Consider the following 19,946-nt stretch of genomic DNA (forward strand, 5'->3'; position numbering starts at 1 on the left):
ATCTTTTGTATTTTTGTGCAGGCACGACTTTCTGGTGTTATACACTGTCCTGGCGTTGCAGATCTAGGGGTTCCAGTTAAGACGTGGTCAGCCTTCTAAAGAAAGTGGGAATCTCACCGAAATATTCAGTTACTTTGCTGTGTTTCTTGCCAGGACAAAGGCTCAAACCATCATCTTTTCCTGGTATCGAATACCAAGGGACCTTCTGAAGTAAGCTTTAACAAGTAAGCTTGAATTGAGTAATTCAGAATCATGAATCATGCTGACTGCAAATGAAAAGTATGAATTGACATGAAGGATTTTCAGGAGCCGATTTAGACTTGGGACTACATTACGACAAAGCACTGCTGTAAGCCTCCACATGGTTATAACACAGCAGTTGAAGCCACTGCCGACCAGTGTCTATAAACCAACATGCTATTTGTGCAATATTTCTTCAACAAATCAAAGACCCATCCATTGTTACTGCAGCTTACTATGCTTGTATAGTAGTGGCTGTGTGTGTTTGTTTATGGAAGCTGGAGGCTTTTTCAACTGTTGCGTTATATCCATGCACCATGCAGTGGATGTTTACAGCGGTGTTTGTCGTAACTGCAATGTAGTCTCAAGTCTAAATCAGCTTCTGCAAATCTTCCGTGTTACTTTTGCACTTTTCATTTGCCGTGAACATGATTACTGAGCTCCCAAGAAATATTTGTTTTCATTACTGAGTCATTTTAATCACTTTTGCACACAACATGCTAGCACCTGCTATTCACTTACATTGTTTATGCTCTGCTAAAGCAAATGGATTGCTTCCGGATCAGGAGAATTAGTGTGCTGTTTACAAAAGGCTTGTTTCTCACTTTCTAACTGTGACAATATGGCAATAGATAAAATTTCACTTAGAAGTGGAATAACCCTTAAAAATGATTTATTAGATTTTCTTTTCAAAGTGGAAAAACAAAACTGTGAAAAACAAGACATTTTTTATTTTAAACGTTGGATTATGGTTTAATTTAGCTTTTAAAAATTACAGAATGACAAAGTAAAATCACTGAAAAACACAAAAGACAACCTGTTTTAGCTTATTTTCCTACCTGTAGTAGTTCATTCCCTTATGCACGTCATCCTGAAGTGCTTGAGCTATGTATTTTATACATCCTAACATTTTATTTCTCCTACAAGGATGAGGAGGAGCTCAACGCAGACCTTGCAATGCAAATCATGAAGATTGCTATCATTGGTGATGGGCCTGCAACCATCATCGTTGAGGGATCCAAGATCCTGGAGAGGATTGATGTTGCCAGATCCTGTGCTTTGATGATGGGAGTAATCTACGCTCTGAACCTTACCTATCCCAAGCAGCTGAAATTTACCTTTGAGGTATTTCAAAAGCTATGCCTTGAGCTTGATGGACAAAAAGCCAGCTCTAAAGTAATGAATCTTAAGTTTGGTATTTTCTAAGGCAGACTTGATAGACCATTCGTGAGTGAGTTTCACAAAAACCTTATTCCTGCATTTCTGGCACTACATCAATGTGTTTTACTAAATTTTAAAGTGCTGTTCTTAAGTCTTCTGAGTTAATGTTTTGCCGTGTCTTAAATGCTGTTATTTGCACATTTTTAAGGAATGCGTTTAATTTCTCCCATGACCTGTGTTCTGAGGGTACTGGTGTGTTTTAAAGTTTGTGTAATGCCCTCTTTAGCTGGCCTTAATCTTGAGGGTGAAAAGTCAAATATAGAAGAGAATCAAGAATACTTTGTAAGAGTGCTGACAAAGTTGAATGAAAGAAGCTTTGCTCATTTTATGTTTAAATTAGTGCATTTAATGTCTGCCTGTCATCTTTTGTTTTGATTCACTGTCACATGTTAAAGTAAAAAAAAAAAAGAGGATTCAAGTAGTAGCTTGTATTACAATTTTAATACACAGTTCCTTAAGTTTCAGCGGGCAATTTGTGTTCTAGGAAACGGAAGCCCACAAATCTTGCACTTCACACGCACGTTAAAGAATTGTGATGTTTGTTATTGTAATTAAATGGGTCTAACTCATTTGAATACATCTGTCTGAATTTCTATTCTTTCTGAGCACCAGGTACGAGTCCCTTAGCTGATGTCCAGGTATTTGGCATCACATCTGCCGCATTCAAACAAATACACACAACATCCATTTCTTTTTCTGAAGGTCATGACACAAGAGCACACACAGCGCATGTTAAGGCTGACCTTCGTTTGGGGAAAAAAGTGATCGACAAGTTTCTAAGGTCTTAGAACCTTGACTTCTTTGTGGGCAGGCACCACCATGCATGAGCCTGCCCACGCGGTAGTCATGGTTATAAGACACAGCTTTTGATCAAGGTTGTATTTTGGAGCGACTTAGCCTGCTGGGAAACAGGTAAATGCCCTTATAGAATCTCCTGTAGGACCAAAAAATTACTACACTGTAACCAAAATATCATATTTGACCAACATAAATACTATTTATGCCGACAGTTAAGTTCATTTTAATTATAAATGTGTTTTATTTTGATCAAAAAGTTACTTCACCATACATAAATATAATCTTGGATCAACTTAAATTCCTGTGTATTTGTTGACAATTATTAAGTTCATGTTACTCAGAATGTGTTTTTTTTTGTGGCCAAAAAGTAACTTCACTATACATAAAATTCACGTTGGATCAACTTAAATTTTTGTGTTCTAGTCGAAAATTATTAAGTTAATTTTACTTAAGAATGTTTTTAATTGTGGCCAAAAAAGCTACTTCACCATACTCAAAAATATTGCTTTGAATTAATGCTATTCTGCCAGAAGTTGGCTTAACTCAAAAATTCTAGTGGAAAACGTTAACATGCTTTTTTTATTTGAACCAATGTTTTATTTATTAGAGTGTAGGTTCCAATTTGGCCTCTTTGCTGGGGAGCACCCCGTCTCTCTCACGCCGATCTAAGTACTCTTGTACCATTTTAGCAGAGCAGTGACTCTGAGACCTTCTCTTAAGAAGAAGTACTTCAGCAACCCCCCCCCCCCCCCCCCCCCCTTTGCTTTTGCAAACACTTAGCAAACACGTGGGTGCCGACAACAAACATTAAGATAAACTGATATTTTCCCCGCATGAAGAAGCCAAAATTATCTCCCTTTTTCATGGTGTAAATGCTGTGCCTGTAAAATGTGTTTACTGTCATTTGATGAAAGAGAGAAATAACAAACACATTCAAACATGTTATGAACCAGTGCAAGAATCGTGCAAAAGTCTGAAAACTATTGAAAGAAAAGTCAGTAAAAAAAAAAGAAAAAAAAAGAATAATATCCATGACTTCGAATATTTTGTCAGCTGTGTGAGCGTGCAAAAAGCAGCCAGAAGCTGTAGCTCTTGGAACAAAATGAGCCATTTAAGTGATCCGTGAGCGTGGGTGATGATTTGGGCATCAATCAGCGGATACCCGTCTACATTTTTGGGAATCCATCCCTTACCAGCACAACAACAACCACACAAGCTCTGCTCTTCTGTGTGGGACGGCGTCTTCTTCTTTTCCTTTTCCTCCACAGCCCTTTCCTTTTATATGAACGGAAACACGATATTCTGCAGCCCCAGCCAGAAAACCTGACACAGCTATAGCAGACCATACTGTATCTCCCGCTGCTGTAGAAGGACTACTCCAGCGGCAGAACACTGGCGAGCCTCACAGAAAGATGACTCATCAGCATTTGTTTTGATTTTAAACACCCACACCGGAGGACTTTCCTCTATGTATGTGCGCGTGTGAGCGCATGATGCATCTCCAAGGGTGTGTGCAGACGCAGTGGATGCGTTAAGCGTGGCGCGCTCCAATCTGGGCTTGTTTCTGAGTCCTCTTTCAGCCACACGGTATCGGCAGCTTGCTGATGCATACATTGACAGGAAAATGAATGAATAAGGCAGCTCACTTTTCCTGCAGTAATCCCTCTTACCTCTCCGCGTGCGCTAATGTATTGGAACGATCTCGATGTAAATGGTGGGGTGTCACATTTGATTCAGCGCGAGGCTGCTTTGGGTGACTATAGACTGTAGTCTGTGTTCAGATGGAGGGAAGATTCCAGCTCACTAATGTGTAGTAGTGTGATCTTATTAAAGAGCTCCTCTCAATGTTATGTGGTAGATTAAGTCTCCTGGAGTGTTAAGGACCATGTTTAGCATCATTCCATACTGTGCCTTCTGATTGCGTCTCCCGCTGGTATGGTAAGGAAGTCTGTGTTGCAGAACACTTCCCCCCGGCTCTGACTGTGTGCTTGTCGTAGTTTCAGCTGCATTAAAGATTGAAGAGTGTGCCTTATTATGGGGCGGGGGGGGGGGGGGGGGGGCACACGCGAAAACTCCTCGTGTCCTCTATTATTCACAAAAGAAATGCTGAGGTGAAAGCGTCACGTATGGGCACCGATGCTGCGAAGCATAGGATAGGATAGATAGATATGCGCGCACGCTGACACGGGCATGGATACAAAAACTCTGGAGCAGCAGCTTTAAAGTGGGGCATCCGTAGTCATGGAAACCAGATCTGATCATGTTGGGAGTCACGGCACATGTCATAAGATGGGGAAGCAGCAACACGCACACGCAGATGCCCAGCGCACATCCAGACTCGTGTAGACCCATGCCGCATATTCACATGTTTCCCCTCCGCCTGCTTCATTGCCTCGAGTTAGGGACAGATAGAGAGAAGAGACCGCGGGGACATGAATTCAGAGATCGGGAGGCCCAAAGCGAAATGAAAGAAAGGCTGAGGAGCCTAAGATGGGGGAGGAAATGAGGGTGCGTGAAAAGGGAATGCTGGGCATGATGGCGAAAGGGAGAAGCGGTTTCAGAGCGGGGTGTAGAATAGGGGATGCAGTGGGCATCATATCAAAGCACCCGGTCTATCCGGCTGCTCGGACAGAGGGGCCTGTGTGTGTGTGTGTGTGTGTGTGTGTGTGTGTGTGTGTGTGTGTGTGTGTGTGTGTGTGTGTGTGTGTGTGTGTGTTTTCACATGTCCGTTACTGGATTGTTTTTGCACCTGTTGTTCCGGGGCTGCCGTTTTACGGCCAAACATGTTAGGATCAAATGAAGTTTTTCAACCCAGGGCCAAAGACTTCAGATGAGGTCTTATAATATACAAACGGGATCACTTGAAATATCTAATTAAGCCAGCAAATGTGCACTATAAAATCCTTTATGGTGCACACTAACAGCTTGCTGTGAAACTACATTCAGTTTTCTTCATTCTTTGCGCAAAAACCATTTGATTGCTGTTAATGCCTGTGAGGTAAAAAAAAAAAAAACTTAACCGCAGTTACAGTTTTTACAGTATAAAGTTGTAGGTTTCTTTGGCAATCACAGACTCATTGGAATATAAATGCTTGAATCCAATAATTTAGAAAGCCAGCCAGGATGCTGTTGTAATGTAACAGGCTAGAGCAGATATGTCAAACTCATTTCACATCATGTGCCATACACCAATGAAAGTACATAAACTTGTACAGTTACAGAAAATGCTCTAGTAGTTTATTGCTCAGACTGTCCCGTAATGGTAAATTTTGAATATAAAGTTTTCATTAACTGAGAGAAAATATCCTTGTACTTTGGTGTAGTATGACTGGGAATAGAGGTGGAGGTCTTTATCTGTAGGAAAAGCTGTAAAACCTGTTAAAATACAGTTAAAAGTTCGATCTCTAATTCACATCTTCTAAAGCTGTCTGGTGGACTGGATTGGAGTCTATGATCATAAAGTTAGAAAGTATCCGGGCACTAAAATAAATGTCAAACAGTGACTCTTATTTTAGCTCTGTTTTGTTCTCCACCAGCTTCTTGGTAGCAGCTAAATGGCTCGTTCCCCTGCTCTCGCTGCTAACTGTGTGGCCGTGTAGAGTTAGATTTTTAACATACACCTTTTTAATCAGCTCAAAATTATTACCTGCTGTGATTGCCTCCCCCAAGCACCCCGATGTCCTTTGCAGACAGTAAATTAATCCAGATTTTATGTAAAGTTGCAGCTCAAATGTAAATGGGTTAGAACAGAGACAGTTGGGGCTCGTGAGGTAAAACTAAAGCTCATGTTAACATATTATCAGTCTTTCTATTCCAGCCTTACTGTAGTCACTTCACATTCTCTCAGGTAGGTCAGATCCTCAGAGTAAAGCGCTGCCCGTGAACTCCTCGCAGTTTTCTGGTTGACCCTGTTCTGTGAGATTGCCTCTTGGCACCTCCCTGCAAGCTGGATCTCAGAGAAGATGCCGTGGTGCACTTGAAGTGTACAGGGGAGCTAAAATGCCACAGTCATAAGAATATTCTGGCATGATGTGATGAATATTTCACAGTAGGAATATTTTTAGTGAGAGCTGTGTCTTTTCCTTGCGCTCGCCGATGCACTTACTCCGGCTCGGATCTCACAGTTGGAGGGTAAGGCAACAGGACAGGAGTCTTTGGTGCTTGTCACCACTCTTAGCCCAGGCCACAAACTGACCCAAACATTGTCTCAAAGAAGGACGAAGGTTTGACTGATTTCAGCTGACATTAACAGCCAGGCAGTGGAGCCTGTTTTCCGCAAGTTGTTGGTTTTTTTCCAATTTGAGGCAAACTCAACTCTAAGAACAAGAACTCTTCAACAAGCTTTCAGCCATAGTGGAAGGCATGTACAGGCTACTGTGTTAGTATTTGTGTGCTTAATGTGTGTGCGCGATCCTTAGCTTAGTATCAGTGCAAGGTCTTGAGGGGAAGCAACTGCTGATCGCTCACTTCTGCTCGGAGGCCTATCTCTCCCTTTGGTTGCCTGGCAACCCTTGTGTTTCTGAACGGGAGGGGTTTATTTTGCCCAGGAAAGAGGAAAAGATTGGAGGGAACCGCATGAAATGTGGATGAAGCTGTCAACATGAGATGCTTGCTCAAGGCTTAGCACTCTGGGATTCAGGGATGGTCAGGATCAAGGGATCCCTTAGTGCAGGGGTGGGCAATTCCAGGCCCCGAGGGCCGGTGTCCTGCAGGTTTTAGATCTCACCTTTGGTCAACACACCTGAATCACATGATTAGTTTGTTACCAGGCCTCTGGAGAACTTCAGGACATGTTGAGGAGCTAATTTAGCCATTTAAATCAGCTGTGTTGGTTCAAAAACACATCTAAAACCTGCAGGGACACCGGCCCTCGAGGCCTGGAGTTGCCCACCGCTGCCTTAGTGTTTCCTATAGGGATCTATTTAACGCACAAACAACACAGGGCCTTTGACTTGAGGTTATAAAAACATAACTGCGCTTGCTACATTCATATTTTAAAAACAATAGACAAATGTGTCAATCAGTTAATCTCACAGTAATTTTAAGAATAAAAATTAAAACTATTCAGAACCTACAGTCATATTACTAAAATCTATATCTCTCCCTGTCGGACTGCATATTCTCTTCCAGCTGAATGTTTTGAGTACTGCACGTCTAAAAGAGAGAAAAGAGAAAATGGCCTTGCAGGCAACACAGCATAAAAAAAAAACAAGTACAGAGAAAAATATTTACACAAGCTGCCAAGCAGACACCTTTTGAAGCAGTGTCTGCTGATAATGGTAATATACTCAAACATAACAGAAAATTAGCATTTTGAGTGACCGCTGGAACCTGTCTTAATTAGCCCTGAGATCTTGGGTTTGGTCTTCTCTTTGCTATTGATGTCTGTGCCGTGTCATCACGCCAAGAATTAAAAAGTCTTTGGAGAAAAAGCTGTGGATGCTTATGAGTCTGGGAAAGGATTTTTAAAAAATCTCAGAAGTATTTGAAATAATTACACTTTAAAGAAAGTCGTTTGAAGCAACTGCGAATTTGGGAGCGGCCAAGGAGCGACCCTTTTAATGCAAATTTCACCACAGGATGTGCAGCTTGCTCTCCTGACTCCTGTGTCAATGTGAAGGTTAGCAGTTGGGTCAGGAACCAAACCCATATTTTGCATATTGTTGTGAACAAACAGGCAAAGAGCAGGCATCTGTATGTGCTTTGTAAAGGCAAATCAAAGATGGTTGGCCTCTTTAACAGTAGATGTGTTTGGCAGGATTTTTTAGGATAACAGTTTTAAAAACATGGACGAATCCACCAAAGAATGGCTCAAAAACAAAAAATGGACGCTATTAAATGATAAAGAGGACAATAGAATCCTGCTGAAATGTTGTCGGGGGATTTAATCCAGGCAACATATCCAAGAAAACCCTGCTGGAACTGACAGCAATCAGCAATTTGTGCTGAAAAGTGGATAAAGATTTTAGCAAGACCATGACAGAGAGCAGTGGATTAAATAAAAGACGCCATAGAGGTGCTGATTTTCTGCTCTGAAGAATGCCACACCTCAGGGTTTTAATGGTTACAAAGAGTCCAGTACTAGTAATATACATGAATAGCATACATGCAAAACTACTGTAATACTACCAATATTTCCTGTCCTGTCTCCTCTTGTAGTTCAGTAATAATTCATTTAAAAAAAAACCCTTCTAAGTCTGATCATCCAGAAGTGAGAAGCGCTGCTCAGACTCTAGTTCACAACCTTTCACGGGAGAATTTATGCTGTTGTGAATACTCGGGATGTCATTTTATGTCAGGCTGCAGGCAGTAGCCTTGATTTGAAAAGAAAAAAAATACTATCGATCAAAACTGTCTGAGAAGTCACACTGTTGACAGTTGACACATTTCTGTTACCAGATGTCATCTGAGGTGCAGAAATCAGAGACGTTACGAGCGATGCTGAGACTCAGCAACTACAGTTCCTGAACTGTGTCGGGCAAATAAACAACCGTTACTGGAAAGACACTGAGTGGCCTGAGCCCACTGGAGAATAATTACAAATAAGCTATGATAAAACATCTTATTCCTTTGAATATTTCCCAGAGGGTACGAGAACAAGCTTATGACTATGAAAGACATTTCACATTCAAAATTGCTTTTTGTGTATTTCGGTTGGGCTTGTTTGTCCTGCACAGGAGAGTGAGGTCAGTTTTCATATTTTCTGAACACTACAAACTGTCTGAGGATGCAGTGACTGCATCTCACACACTCGCTGTGGCGCAGTTGTGTCATCTGAGTATACAACATTTTAATATCATTAACGATGTGGTGAGGTTATGGTGCTGAGAAAGCTCGTCTCTTATAGCGCTTGTTCGTGGCAGTTTTTGTGCGCCATGTGCTATTTCCAGCTGGCACATGAACTCGGCAGATGAACCCGGATCAGCTGTTTGTCCTCTAGGGGGGGAAAGCATTCTGGCTCATCTGATTGGCTAGCAGCTGTGTGTCACTCTGTGGATGTATGCGTGCGTTTTAATGCATATGCGAGTGCGAGCGTGTGTAAGTGCATATATTTGAAAAAAAAAAACTCCTTACAATGTGTGTGCATAATCTCTTTGCATCTAAATGTGTGTGTGTTGCAGAGGTGGGAAATACTATAGCTATGGTATAGTAGGTGGTTTTCCCCAGGAGGCGCTCTTAGTCAGCCTGGACCTCTGATTCTTCATTCATCACATCTCCATATAATTTACAGTACTGTGATTATAATCCTTATGCACTTCAAGCACAATGAGTTGGCTTTAAAAAAATTTATTTATCGATTAGTCCAGAATAAAAAAACAAATCTAATCAAAAATTGATTTACGCAATTATTCCATTAGGTTGAGAGTTTTTTGGGATACTTGGCAGGGAGAGTGTCCAAGCGTCTTGTGTGGATTTAGGCTGTCTCGGTGTCTTCTCCTTCTTCGTGTAATCCCGGACAGAGATAATCTTAAGTGCCTAAAACTCTTTCTTCCACCCTCAAACGATCTTAAACGTGCAATGAAGATATTACACTGTCACCAGAAATCTCATTCGCGTCGTGATGGAATAAGCTATAAAGGGGCCCGATTGCATCACGTGGTCCCTATTAAAATGTGTTTCCCTTGCGCCGGAAGGAGAAATGGGGAAGGACAAGGGCACGGAGGGAGTGGCAGAAAAAGAGAGGTATTAGTTGGAGAGGAAGGCTCACCTTTCTTGTGGACATAAAGACTTCCATCTGTGAGATAGCCAGCACAGTTTTTTCTTCCCTCGCCTCTCACAGTGAGGGTCAGGAGTAAAATATTCAGGCACCCTATTTATTAGCTGCAGGCTGTCTTTCTGCTTTATCTCCATGTTCTCTACTTCTAAAGCTGGCGGCCGGCTAAAGGAGACTGCAGAGCGAGTCCACTTGTGCGTGTCTTTGCCAGCTCTGGTGATGATTTATGAGACTGTACTAGACTGTCTTACCACAGCAATGAACAGGGTGTATTCAAAGAAAAACTAAAGCTAATTTGAATATAATACTAGAATATAGCACTGCACTTGGCCTTACTCAAGCATTTGTCAACAAGAGCAGTCTTGTAAAACAAATGGAGTTTCTTGTAATTTTTTAAAGTGGCCTTTAGTAATAGTTCTCCAGCTGTTCTGAAGCTCTTTTCAAGGTTTTTCTTTAGGCATTGGCTGCTTTTTCACTCATTTAAACTCCAGTTCTTATATTTGACCATTTTCAGAGGGATGTTTTTTCAGTTTGTTTGTTAAGCCACATAACAGTGACCAATGAATCATTCGAGGATAAAAAGAAACTGTCACGGCTGCCGGCGTGAGCCGTGTGGTGTAGGAGGAAAAGAACCCAAAATGCAGGCAGTTGACTGGTGATGAGAATGAAGTTTTATTTGCAGAAGTGGAGCGACTGAACAGGTAGTGAGACAAGACGAATAACTGAAAAAACCTAGACTGGGAAAACTAAATAACAAACCTAAGCATGAAACGGGGAGCGGACAATGCAGAGAGACGTAGTTACACCAAGAAACACAGACGATCCGACGATGAACAGAAGCCAACACACACTATAAATACACACTAGGTAATGAGGAGATGACATGCAGGGGTGGACACAGCTGATACTAATGGACATGATGAGAGGCAGACCTACAAAGTAAAACCGGAAACACCCAGACTGTTTTGCAACAAAAACACAGGGACCTGAACGGAGCACAGAGGGGAGACACAGGTAGGGATAATAAACACGACAACCAACCCAAAGAATTAATACAGAATCAGAATAAACACCAAACACAAGATGAACCCAAAAAGAAACACAAAACGCTGGGTCAACGACCCAGGATCATGACAGAAACAACTCAAAGGGCAAACCAGCACTGCATCTAAACACAGCAGACAACTTAGCAAAGTGTTAAACTGTAATGCAAAGACATACAATTTCTTTAGCTGAATCTTTAAAAACTGCCAAACGCAGGAAATAGTATTTTTGCACCAACACTGTGATTCCCAAAGAACTAAAACTTGTCATGTTTGGCATACTTTTGTGCAGTGTGAAAAAAAATTTCAGGAAAGTGGAGAAGTCGAAAAAGCTGCAGGCCAAAAAGAAATGTGCATCAGTTGAACAGTATCTGAAATTCGTGCACATTCTTAAGAAACAAGAAAAAATCCAGTGAAGACCTGACGGAGGACCAAAAGATGCATCTGGCCCTTCAGTTGTTCCATTTACTGTTGTACTGATCAGAAATGGTCTCTGTGGAGGAGGAGGGAGAAACAGGCTGAGGCATGCCAGATTACACAAGAACACCACTGAAAATAAGTGGCAACAGGTCTGATATATCGATGAATCCAAATGTAACATTTTTGGTTCAAATCATCATGTATGTATGGTCAAGGTAGAGGCATGACAGTGAGTGTTTGCAGCCATCTATAAAAAACAGGATGGAGGCTCTGTCATGGTTTGGGATGCATTTCAGTCAGTGGTGTTGGAGATCTTGTCAGAATTGATGAAATTATGAGCGCAGAAATTAATGAATGAATGAATCTCACTGGCAACAGCTTCACTTTTCAGCACGGCAATGACCCCAAACACACTAACGATGCAGTAAAAGCATTACTGGAAAGAAAAACACACCAATCCATGACACTATCAATCATGGACTCACCAGCCCAGAGCTCTGACCTCAACATTATTGAAGCAGTGTGGGATCATCTTTATAGAGAACAGAACAGAACACAGCCAACAGCCAAAGAAAAGCTTTGAACGTTCTTCAAGAAGCCTGGAGAATTATTCCTGAAGACGACTTAAAGAAATGACAAGAAAGTTTTCCTGGGAGAGTTCAGGCTGTGATGAAGAGTAAAGGTTGTCAAATCAAATATTGACTCATACAAACTGGGTTTTTTTTGTTTGTTTTTTTACCTTACATATCCTGTATTTTAATTATTTTAATTTCCTATATTCCTAGCAAAATGGAGAGAAATAGTTCAAAACAGTTTACACACCATCTAATATGTCTAACCTGGCCATGTCTTATATCTTAAAGGTGTATCAAATGTTTTGCATTTAATGTTATAATTTCTTAAGATTTTTTCTAAAAAGCCATAAATATTTTTTTATTTAGAATAGAATAATCCTTTAAATGTCCCACTAGAGGAAATTTGGTTGTAACAGCAGCAAAAGAAAAGCACATATACAAACAGAACAGGACACCGAAAACAAACACACACAATTTTTACAGAAAAAAAATATTTACATGATGGACAATAGTTACAAAAACAGAGTACTGTACAGTTATTAAGATTAAAGTACAGATAAAAGTGGCAAAACCAGGTTGTAGTGTGCAGACAGAGCAGGCTACTGGAAGACGTTTAAATAGAATATTTAGAAAAAAGTACAGATTATGGATTGTACCTGTGCATTAAAAAGTAAACGGGTAACTTCCAATAAGTTCGTATATATAAAATGAGAAAAATAACAAGTTATAACAGTAGTAGTTGTTCGGTTGAATTTGAAAGCATGAATTGTTTAAAACAGGAATACACAACTGGTAGAAGCACCAGTACCTCAATTTTGTATTGTGTGCAACATAATAATTATAATATAGTACTTGAATAACGGTATTGATGTGTACTAATATTGCCTATATGAAAACAAATCCTCATATGCACCTAATTCATGTGCAGACTAAGTTATCACACAAGCCTTCCACGTTGCAACACTGTATCATTACCTGTGAAACACATGCTTACATGTGGGCCATTAGGGCTTTTCCACGGGGAACTTATTCTATTAAACAGTTTCCACTTGTGTTGCTACCGGTGTCACTGATGTGTTGCTTTTGAAATGGCTCTGCTGTGCTATATGTAACAACACTTTGTCTGCATGTCACTCAGAGCAACAGCAGGCTTTTTCCCCCCGTTCTGGTATCTCCCATGGCACACGAAGACCAAGAGATATCTCGCTCGAGTGTGTGTACTCTATATACGCATGTGTGGTGACTTTGTTGAGGTGCTACCGCACTGTCTGCTCTTAAGCTTTGCATCCCTCGGGCATCAGTGTTTTCCTCACAGCTCTGCTAGGCTTTAACAACGGGCATCCACAGAGGTGTCAAGACCCTGAAGAGCAACACTAGCTGTAATTGCATTGTGTTTGAAGTCCATGCTCATAGGGGGAGTGAGTGTACCTTATGTGTTTAACTGTGGTTCTGTGCATGTGTGTGCGCATGGATTTGCTTACTCTTGTGCAACTTTTTTGCTCTGTGTTTGCTCGTTTTGGAGCGGGCTCGTTCATTAGATCTGTGGGGAGATGCGCCTTTTTTGCTGACTATATTTGAATCAAAGCCAGAGGCTCTTACCGATCAATTGTATCCACCACGCCTATGTGCAGCTGATTGGCTCTGTGCAAAGCAGGCAGCCACAGCGTAACAGCAGCAAGTCATACGTCGATTTATTGTTCGCATCTTCCTCGTTTTCTTTCGAATGGCTCTTTAATTATGCAAAATATGTGTGAAATAGATTCTTTTCGCTCTAAAATCTCTTTTATTGCCTCTTGAATGTTAAAAGCAGTGGTGAGAAAAGACTTTTTTTTTCCTCATCAAGCTTATCATCCCGTACAGAAAAGGTGTACCAACAGATGTGTTTTCTAGCTGTCAGTAAGTTGCTCATAGATCAGTCAGAGCTCCTGGCTTGAGGCTGCTGTTTATCTTTACTTTCTATTTGGCAGGCACAATTTGCATGTTTTTATGCCTGACTACAATGTTGCATCAAAGTAAGCCAGGATTCGGTCTCGGGAAAGGAGCTCATTCTTGTGTCAGTCAGTCATGTCTGGGACAATATTTCCTAATCGTGTTTTCCGTCTTTGTCTCAGAGCAGAAAGCCTTCTAAATCACTGATTGAAGCCAATATAAATATTTTTCTATATACAGCTGCGCAAAGTGATAGACGACAGATACATCTACACATCCTAATCTGTGTCTGTCTCCACTCTCCTTAGGTCTGGATGACTGTCTCCAGCAGTACATCAAGAGTTTCGAGCGGGAGCAGATGGGAGGAGAGCAGCTGCTTCACATCACCCATCAGGAGCTGGAGGAGCTGGGTGTCACCAGGATAGGACACCAGGAGCTCATCCTGGAAGCCGTGGACCTCCTCTGCGCCCTGGTCAGCCTATGATTTTAAATGCACAGTACTGGATGGAGTGATGGTCAACAAGCTCCTAGATATGCTTGTTATCTTCTTTTATAGCTATTAGTTAGTTATAGTTATTGCTGAGATAAAATAAGCTTAAAAATACACTCATTAGTCATTTTTTCAGGCACACGCGTTCAACTGCTCTTTAAGGAAAACATCTACATATAAAGATGAAAGCATGGCTCCGTCCTGCCTTGTATCAAAGGTTCAGGCTGGCGGTGGTGTAATGGTGTGGGGAATATCCAAGGAGCTGGGAAAGAAAGCCACTGGACTTCTCTAAGTTTCTTGCTTAAACTGTAAAAAGTCCAGGCGCTTTCTTTCCAAGCTCCTTAGACTACCATTACTGGGATGACGGAGAACCTACACAGACCGTGTGGGGAATATTTCCTTAGCACCAACTGAGCCATCCCATGTGCATCCCTTTGTGACCACAGCGTCCACAGTGTGACCACAGTGATGGCTGCTTTGTCATGTCACAAAGCTCAGATCATCTCAAGCTGGTTTCTTGAACATGTCAGTGAGTTCACGGCACTCAATTGGCCTCTAAAGTCAGCAGATCTCAATCTGGTAGAGCATCTTTGGGATGTGGTGGAATGGGAGTTTGACTTTATGGATGTGAAGCCAACTAATGTGAACCAACTGTGTGATGCTGTCGTGTTAATATTGACCAAAATCTCTGAGGAATGTCTCCAGCACCTTGTTGAATTTGTGCCTCAAAGTTAAGGCAGTTCTGCAGGCAGAAGTGGTTTCAGTCTGGTGTACCTAATAAGGTGACTGGTGAGTGTATGTATGTGTATATATGATAGGTGAACATTTCACCAAAGAACAATCATTGTCTAGTGCATAAAACATATGGAAAATCTGTTAAAATCAACTCATTTAAAGGTATCGGGTTCATTGATTAGCCACCATGTCAACAACCCTCCTGTAAACGACATGTAGATGGATTTGACAAAGTCAGGGAGCACTATGAACTACTGCACCTGTTTGGATACCACAATGTATTATAGTTTCTTCTGGTTTTGTTTAGATATATAAAAGAATACATTATCTAGATATATGAGATATCAAGTAAACTGCTGTTTTTTGTTAGGATAAAGTTATTGTATCCTGTTAAAGGTTTTAAACCATAGCTGGTTCTAGTGTTGAAGCTGATTTTTAAAAAGTACATTATGTGCAAGTAGGTTTTACAAGAAGATATTTGCTCCTTTTTCCCAGTTACTTTAAGATGTGACTATGAGTTTTCTTCTTTTATAACTCACAGAAATACTAACAGGTTCAAAGGTATATATGTTGTTTTTTGTTTATTTTCCTCCACCAGTTATTGATATTGGCTTAAGAAATGACTGAAAAAAAAAGAAAATCATTCAGGCCTCGCTTTGTGTGTACTTCCTCGGTCATTGCTGACTGTATGTGCAGCGGCCCTGCCCGGGATTAGAGAATTAGGGAGAATTAGGTGCTACTCTCCCAGAGAGAGAAAGCGAGGGTGAGAGGGAATGGGAGAGAGAGAGAGAATGTAGAAAGAGTATGCAGGATGCACCTTATCTCCCATGCACACATGGGTGGATTAGTTGGGGCTGTTTGAATGTGTGTGTGTGTGTGTGTGTGTGTGTGTGTGTGTGTGTGTGTGTGTGCATACATGGTCGTGTGTGTGTGTGTGTGCGCTAATCAGCACCTCTTCTCATTCAAATGTTCCAGTATGGGAATGAGAGTCCAGCAGTAGCGATCACCATATGTCTGGAAATTTCTCACGGACATAAATTCTGAGTATCAGACAAAATGAGCCACTGAAGCTACCGCTGTGAGTACTTTTACTTTTTATTTGTTTGGCGTCATTCCGATCAGTTGCACTGATAATTAGTGAGACTGATGAATGGGTCAGCGTCTGATGGGAAAGCACACACAGTCAGGCATGTTTAAATATAGCCCACATTTACCCGTTTTTATAGTGTACTTAAAAACAGCACAGAAATATTATCCAAACTGACAATTGTAATGCTAAGACTACAAACAGGCTGCATTGTGCACACACAGTTTTTTTTTATGTTCAGAGGGATTAGTACCAACATTTTTTGGTATGTTTAGAAAATCTGGGTAATCTGTTGGCAGGTGTACAGCTTGTCTGATCATGCCACTGCTCATTCCTTGCCCAGTCTCTCTTGCAGGGACGTCGTTATGATTCCAATTATTTTGGCTAATAAAAAAGAATAAATAAACCCAATAAATCCAAATCTTTAAAAAAAAAACATATTTAGTGAGGAAAAACTTGAGCGCCACAGCTCTGTGGTTCATGTAGATCCTGAATATTTGGACGATAAAAGGAAATGAAATGTCTGGTCATAAAGAAGAGATGAAGTTGGCTCCCATGGTTCAGCTGGGATCCCTCTCTGGTCTGTCTGTTGATCTTGATCAATGCAGGTTTCAAGAACTGACTGAGCTTTCAGTCTTGCTGTAATTGTAGAAACGTTCCTTCTTTTATGCCTGTGCAATCAAATTTTGCCCCCAGCGTGTATACTAAGTAGAATATGTGGGTAGTGAATTTTCAGCAAGCTGTGCTTGGAAATAACTTAAAAAACAAAATTACTGCTCCTTCCTAACATGAAAGACAAAGATATTGGTGCCATTAAAGTTACAGGACAAAAATACAAACAAGTTTGTTGTACTGCAGTACAACCCTCACTATTAAATAGTGAGGGTTGTACTGCAGTATACATTATGTGTTCTGCTTTAACTGATTAATTAAATCGACTTTAACAGTCAGGCTACTTAGGCTACCTAAGTAGCTAAGGTGGCCATTTATGTGAACAGGGTTGTGGGAGCCAGGTTAATATAGCTCATATACTTCAGTATTTATATTTGTTGTTAAACTTGTTTTGTGTAATTAATAATTTAATAAGTAAATTCACGGTTATAATTGAACTAAAATTATTTTCTTGCATTCGTGTTGGCTTGGTTAAGTAAAACTGTGAATACATGTGCCTTAAAGGCTTGGTTTGTAGTTAAAATCCCGGGAGGGAGCCACACGGTTTTTCTACCGTAGTATGTTTGTTGTTGAGGATAACTTAGACCCGATTACTCCTGTAAGAAGATTTACAAGCTGTGGAATAAATTTTTGTTTGTATCTTTTCTCATCGGTGTCCCGTGGAAGTTTTTTCCTCTTCAAATAAACGTACACGAGAAAAGCACTGGAAAACTGGTCTCAGGACTATACAGGGGTGCTACTTAGATGCTACCTAAGTACCACCCTGCACCTGCTTTATCCTGCACTACCTAACGTTTGCCCTTTGTATCCTGTAAAAAAACATCCATCAGATCTAAACCATCAGCCTTATATAGGTGTGATATTAGCTCAGGATTTATCCCAAGGACAGCGATGCACTCTGGCTATCTGCGTGACAACTCACCTGTCTAAAAAGTTAAAAAGTGCATAGTATACATAGCCTTTAGGTTCTGACCTAACTCTCTCTAATTTTGTGGGTGGGGAATAATTAATAATTAAAGCTATTTAATTACATGAGTAAGTGTGTGTAACTACCTCTCTTCATTTGGAGACACCTGTGGGAGGATCCTGGTTTCTGTCTGGTGCTACAGGTACTTCATAAACTCAGAGGAAAGACTTCCACAAACAGCTTTAAGCAACAAATCAAACCTTAGCTCCTGTAAATTTTTTTGTCTGAACGGCTAAATTCATTAGGCCGTCTGGTGAGTCATGTCACTCCGACTTGTTGGAGACTCTTTTTTTTTTCAGTTTGTTATAAATGTGAAATTGTAGAGCAAATGACAGAAGCAAGAGTGACTATTTACTGAATGTGTCTGTGGTTTGAAAGATTTGTGTGAACTAAAGGCTGAGAAACTGTCCACTGGAAAACAAACATGTCAGTGAGAGCTTTTATCACAATCATCTATCACTTTTGCTCTTCATTAAGGAATTTCTTTCTCACTGTAACATGAGATAAGTTTTGGACTGAGCACGTATCTGTGTATTGAAACAGCGGCAGCCATGAAAGATTCTCACTTTGACACTTTGGGTGAGTTTATGAGATTGATTGTGATTAGCTTTTCGTAACTTAACAATTAAAGTTGTTTTGTCATAATCTTCACTGATAATACATATTTTTTCTTTTTGTTTCTAACTCTCCAAATCTGCTTTTTGTCATTTCCTTTATTCTACTTTCATCTCTCCCTGCACCTCTTTCATTTGTGGGTCCTTCTCAGTGCTATCTTGTGACTGCAAAACAAAGTTAGTTGCAACATTTATTTCTTACCATGCTTACCAGCTCATGCTTGGTGTATTACTTGGTCTTTTAACTGTTTACCAAGTAGTTTGGAATAGACTTACAAAAGGGGCCATTACAAACAAATCAAGCTATATGTAGCTCTGTTTTTAAACATTTATTTAACTCACTGAACTGTAAATAGATGTCCCTGACAATCAAGGTTAAAAAAAAATCACTGTTATATTAAATGCAGTGCTCAACAGTCACAAAAATTACAGCAGGACTTATTTTGAAGAGATGCAAAAAGCCTGCAGTAAAAATATAAAATTCATTGGTTGCACAGAATCCATCTGACTAATTTGAGCATTGAGGCCAAATCTTTTTGCAGAAAGCAACATGGGCACGATGGATATATTCTTTCTATGATTGATAGACATTCTACATTTTGGTGCAAGCATAGTGCAAAAGCTTTGACCGAGGAATCTGCAGCTGAGCAATACTTTACTTTTCAACAGGGTTTTATAGTTAAGTCCCTCTTTTACCCAAACATGTCATAAATGATGTGTGATTGTGACTCAGTGTACGAACAATAGCAGAAATACCAGCATAGCAAAGAGGCCACTCCAAACATGGCTGCTATGGTAACCACATTGACATGAATGGCAGGGGGTGGGGTGGATGGGTGGTACTCTAATGGCATCGCTCTCTTACTGTATTGATCTGGCACACTCTCTCCATCACACACACTCACACACACACACACACGCAAGCATTGCTAAAATTACTTCTCTCTTTCTCCAAAGTCAAAGTCATTCATGCGCTTTTATTCCCCCGCTTCATCTCAAGCGCTCTGTAGCCTGCAAAGAGCAGCACACAGCTCTAGACTGAATCATATGACAGCCTAATTACAGCTGTGCAAACCATTCACTCTATGTACATGCATGCATCTGCATTCGCACAGGAGATTATCCAGAACACAGTGTATGCATGACCCAGTTTCAGCAAGATGCATAGCTGGGTACGGTCTCTGTTCGTCTCGCTCCCCCCTTCTTGTCTTCTGCCTCTTTACTTCTTTAGTTGCCTCATCTCTCTCTTTCTCTCTCTCTGCTGCCACTGTGAAACCCTCCATCCTTTGTAGTCACTGTGGTCGTGACTGTGTAGAATAGATCTAGAGGCAGAGGAGGAATAGATACGTCTAGCTCAGCCTGTGGATCTGACTACACAAGGAGGCGTGTGTGTGTGTGTGTGTGTGTGTGTGTGTGTGTGTGTGTGTGTGTGTGTGTGTGT

General features: G+C 40.8%; 1 protein-coding gene across 6 annotated transcripts in view; it reads left to right on the plus strand.

Annotated features, from left to right (window-relative positions):
- Nucleotides 1-19,946, plus strand: part of LOC113033954 (connector enhancer of kinase suppressor of ras 2) — a 69,532-nt gene that overhangs the window by 3,578 nt on the left and 46,008 nt on the right. For all 6 annotated transcript variants that reach the window (XR_003274102.1, XM_026188181.1, XM_026188194.1 and 3 more), the window contains exon 2: nt 14,249-14,412. Coding sequence is in view for 5 of the 6 variants with exons in the window: in XM_026188181.1 (XP_026043966.1) it covers nt 14,249-14,412 (164 nt within the window). In the remaining variant the exon portion in view is untranslated. The remainder of the gene's footprint in view (nt 1-14,248; nt 14,413-19,946) is intronic.

The sequence above is a fragment of the Astatotilapia calliptera genome, chromosome 2, assembly GCF_900246225.1.
Source record: "Astatotilapia calliptera chromosome 2, fAstCal1.2, whole genome shotgun sequence".
Taxonomy (NCBI): Eukaryota; Metazoa; Chordata; class Actinopteri; order Cichliformes; family Cichlidae; genus Astatotilapia; species Astatotilapia calliptera.